General features: G+C 50.0%; 1 protein-coding gene across 2 annotated transcripts in view; it reads right to left on the bottom strand.

The window, feature by feature from the left end:
- Window positions 1-1610, bottom strand: part of PNPO (pyridoxamine 5'-phosphate oxidase) — a 6509-nt gene extending 4899 nt beyond the window's left edge. The window contains exons 1-2 of one of the 2 annotated variants that reach the window (XM_003786453.3): window positions 1328-1610; window positions 213-337 (exon numbers count right to left, since the gene is read on the bottom strand). In XM_003786453.3, coding sequence (XP_003786501.1) covers window positions 213-337; window positions 1328-1465 — 263 coding nt within the window. In that variant the 5' untranslated portion in view covers window positions 1466-1610. Of the gene's footprint in view, window positions 1-212; window positions 338-1123; window positions 1240-1327 lie in introns of those variants that run through there. The other variant, XM_023511304.1, reaches the window with a different exon arrangement.
- Between the last annotated feature and the right edge of the window lie 1190 nt (window positions 1611-2800).

The following is a 2800-nucleotide window of genomic DNA, read 5'->3' as shown; positions in this document are numbered from 1 at the left end:
AAAAAAAAAAAAAGAAATGGAACTTAGTAGTCTGGTCTTTGGTTTGTAGGCAAGGCCATTGACACCCAGAAAGGACAAATACTTTGCCTGAAGCCACACAGCCTGTTAATTACAGAGCTGGAACCATAAAGTTGTCATCCATAAAGTTGGGAACTTCCTAAGTTTGCTACTTCATCTGTACCCACCCACAGGGGTACCATGGCTATGCTCACCTGGTACAGGTAGCCAGACACATGGCATTGGCTTCCCCTATGTCAGGACACTGAACAGCCTCCTCAAACCAGGCAGCAAACTGTTTCATTGGGTCCAGAGAGGTCAGATGAGTTTCCTCAAATGCCTGGGAAGGGAGTTTTATTGCACTTAATAAACACATACACTGCTTACTAAGCACCTGGCACTGTCCTAAGCACTTTTCAAATAGCCGCTCATTTTGTCCTTATAACAATGACCTCAACAATGACCTTTAACAGCAGTTAAAAAACAGTTCCTAGTAAGCAGATTCTCTGCTCCATTTTACAAGTGAAGAAACAGGCATAAAAAGGTCTGTTAACATGCCCAGTCCCACTGCTAGCGATGGACGAATCCGGGTTTCATGTCATGGATGTCAAACCTAACTGTGAGTCAGAAAGCTGGGAAGCCTTAAAAACACACACACACACACAAAAAGAAAAGAGGTTCTTGAGCTCCATTCCCATAATTTCTCATTCAGTAAGTTTTAAGTTTAATGATAAACAGCACTTTTAACATTTCTGGAAATGCTCACATGCAACCAGGTTGGTAATTACGGGTCTGGACCCTAATTTCAAAACTATTCACTTGGTTCCTATGCTAAGGAGAGAAAGGGAAAAGATCTTCAAGAGGTGAGCAGAAGGTCCTTAAAGCAGTCGCTAAGAGCTTTCTCCTCCCCTCCTCTGTGAACCGCCCCCCTTCCTGCCCCATATTCCACTTATTTTAGTTATTAAATATGTGGTAAGCTGTTTATCACAGTTCTAAGCACTTTACAAATATCTAAGTCTCATAACATTCCTGGGAGGTAGGTGCTAGTACTTTACAGACGAGGAAACTGAGGCTCGAAGAGATTAAGAGTTTCAAGCCAGGCAGGCTCCAGAGTTCGAGTTCTTACCCGCTAGTACAGGCTGCCTCTTAACTCATCTTCATCCACGTCTCTCTAGAACCCCTCCCCAGTGGTTGTCTTTGATCACCCCCTTCTCCCATAGGGGTGACCCTGAACCCCTATGCGGCTTTTCTAACTCCCCTCCCCTCCGCAGACGACTCGGGCACCCCTATTCCCCTGCACCCTACGGGAGACCTATCTGGACTGCAGCACCTCTTGGTCTCCGCGGTAACTCTTGCGCATGGGTCCCAAGTCCATGGCAGCACCGCGACTACACAGGCGACGGATGTGGGCTGCCCACTCGGCAGGTCTCCGGAACGTCGTAAAGACGCCCCGCAACCCCCACGTCATGGGGGCCGCCGGCCACGTGACACGGCGTAGCCCAGCGCTGGGTTCCGTTGGATTCGGAACCAATTTCTCAGTCCGGGTATCTACACCGAGGAAGGACGAATTTGCCAGTCTTCCAGCCAAGCTAACAGGTCCCAAGTCCTCGGAACCAATGGCAGTTCAGGATCGGAGGAGGGAGACAGGCAGGGAGAGGTCATTGGTTGGAGTTTTCTGGTAGTGAAGCCAATTAGAACGAGAACAGAGGAATCTAGTGGCCAATGGGCAGCGCCTCCGGGGGCGGGAGCAGAGAGACAAGGAAATGCTGTCACCGCCGTTAACACGCACGTGGAGGTTTGTTAAAGGTATAGAGACTGTTGCCGCTCAGGCGGGGCCGGGCGGATTAGTCCCTGCGGGCTTCAGGGGAGTGGTCAGTATTAAGTGGCTGGCCCATAGGAGGTGTCTGAGGGCGAGTTTAGTGCAGGAATTACCCCTGGAAAGTGAGGCTAGTACACTGGGAAAGGAAACATGGAAAATGGAATTAGTGGCCAAACTCTAAAGCAAGGTTATAGGGACACATAGAGAAAGGGGCGATATGGTTGGGAGGAGAAATTCCCAAGAATTGAGAGTGGGAGAGGTTGATTTGAGAATCATGCGAGATAGATGCTATGCGCTTGGGGGGGGGGGTGGTACCCTGGGAACTGGGAAGGTGCAGGGTGGGGAGGTGGCAGGGGAGGGTGGTAAGGTCAGGAATGACTGTGGAGCGAGGAGGAGAATTGCTGAACAAGTCAAGGGAAGAAGGAAATTGGAGCAAGTCATCCCAGACCAGAGTGGGGCTTCCTCTTCTAGCTCTGAATCCCCTCCTTCCAGGCTGCTTTCTTTAATGGGGGCTCAGAGCATACTGTTCTCTTTGCTCAGAGTACACTGGGGTTCACACTAGCCAGACCTGTGGTAGATGGAAAGGCTTCTGCTGCATTCTCCCAGGCCACTTTCCAAAGCCAGCAATAGCCAACTGAGGGTACAGGGCAGCAGGTGTCTGTGCAAAGAGGGGATGCAGAAATGGGAAACCTGGCTCAGTGCTGTAGTTCAGCAGCTAGGGCGCCAGCCACATACACCGGAGCTGGCCAGTTCAAACTCCTCCCGGGCCTGCCAAACAGCAATGACAACAACAACAAAATAGCCGGGCGTTGTGGCGGGTACCTATAGACCCAGCTACTTGGGAGGCTGAGGCAAGAGAATCACTTAAGCCCAAGAGTATGAGGTTTCTGTAAGCTGTGACGCCAGGGCACTCTACCAAGGGCGACATAGTGAGACTGTCTCCAAAAAAAAAAAAAAAGAAAGAAAGAAAAAAAAAGAAAAGAA

This window comes from Otolemur garnettii, unplaced genomic scaffold (assembly GCF_000181295.1).
Source record: "Otolemur garnettii isolate 467f Iridium unplaced genomic scaffold, OtoGar3 scaffold00018, whole genome shotgun sequence".
Taxonomy (NCBI): domain Eukaryota; kingdom Metazoa; phylum Chordata; class Mammalia; order Primates; family Galagidae; genus Otolemur; species Otolemur garnettii.
The sequence above is the reverse complement of the archived record's forward strand: the minus strand, read 5'-3'. Positions and strand labels throughout refer to the sequence as shown.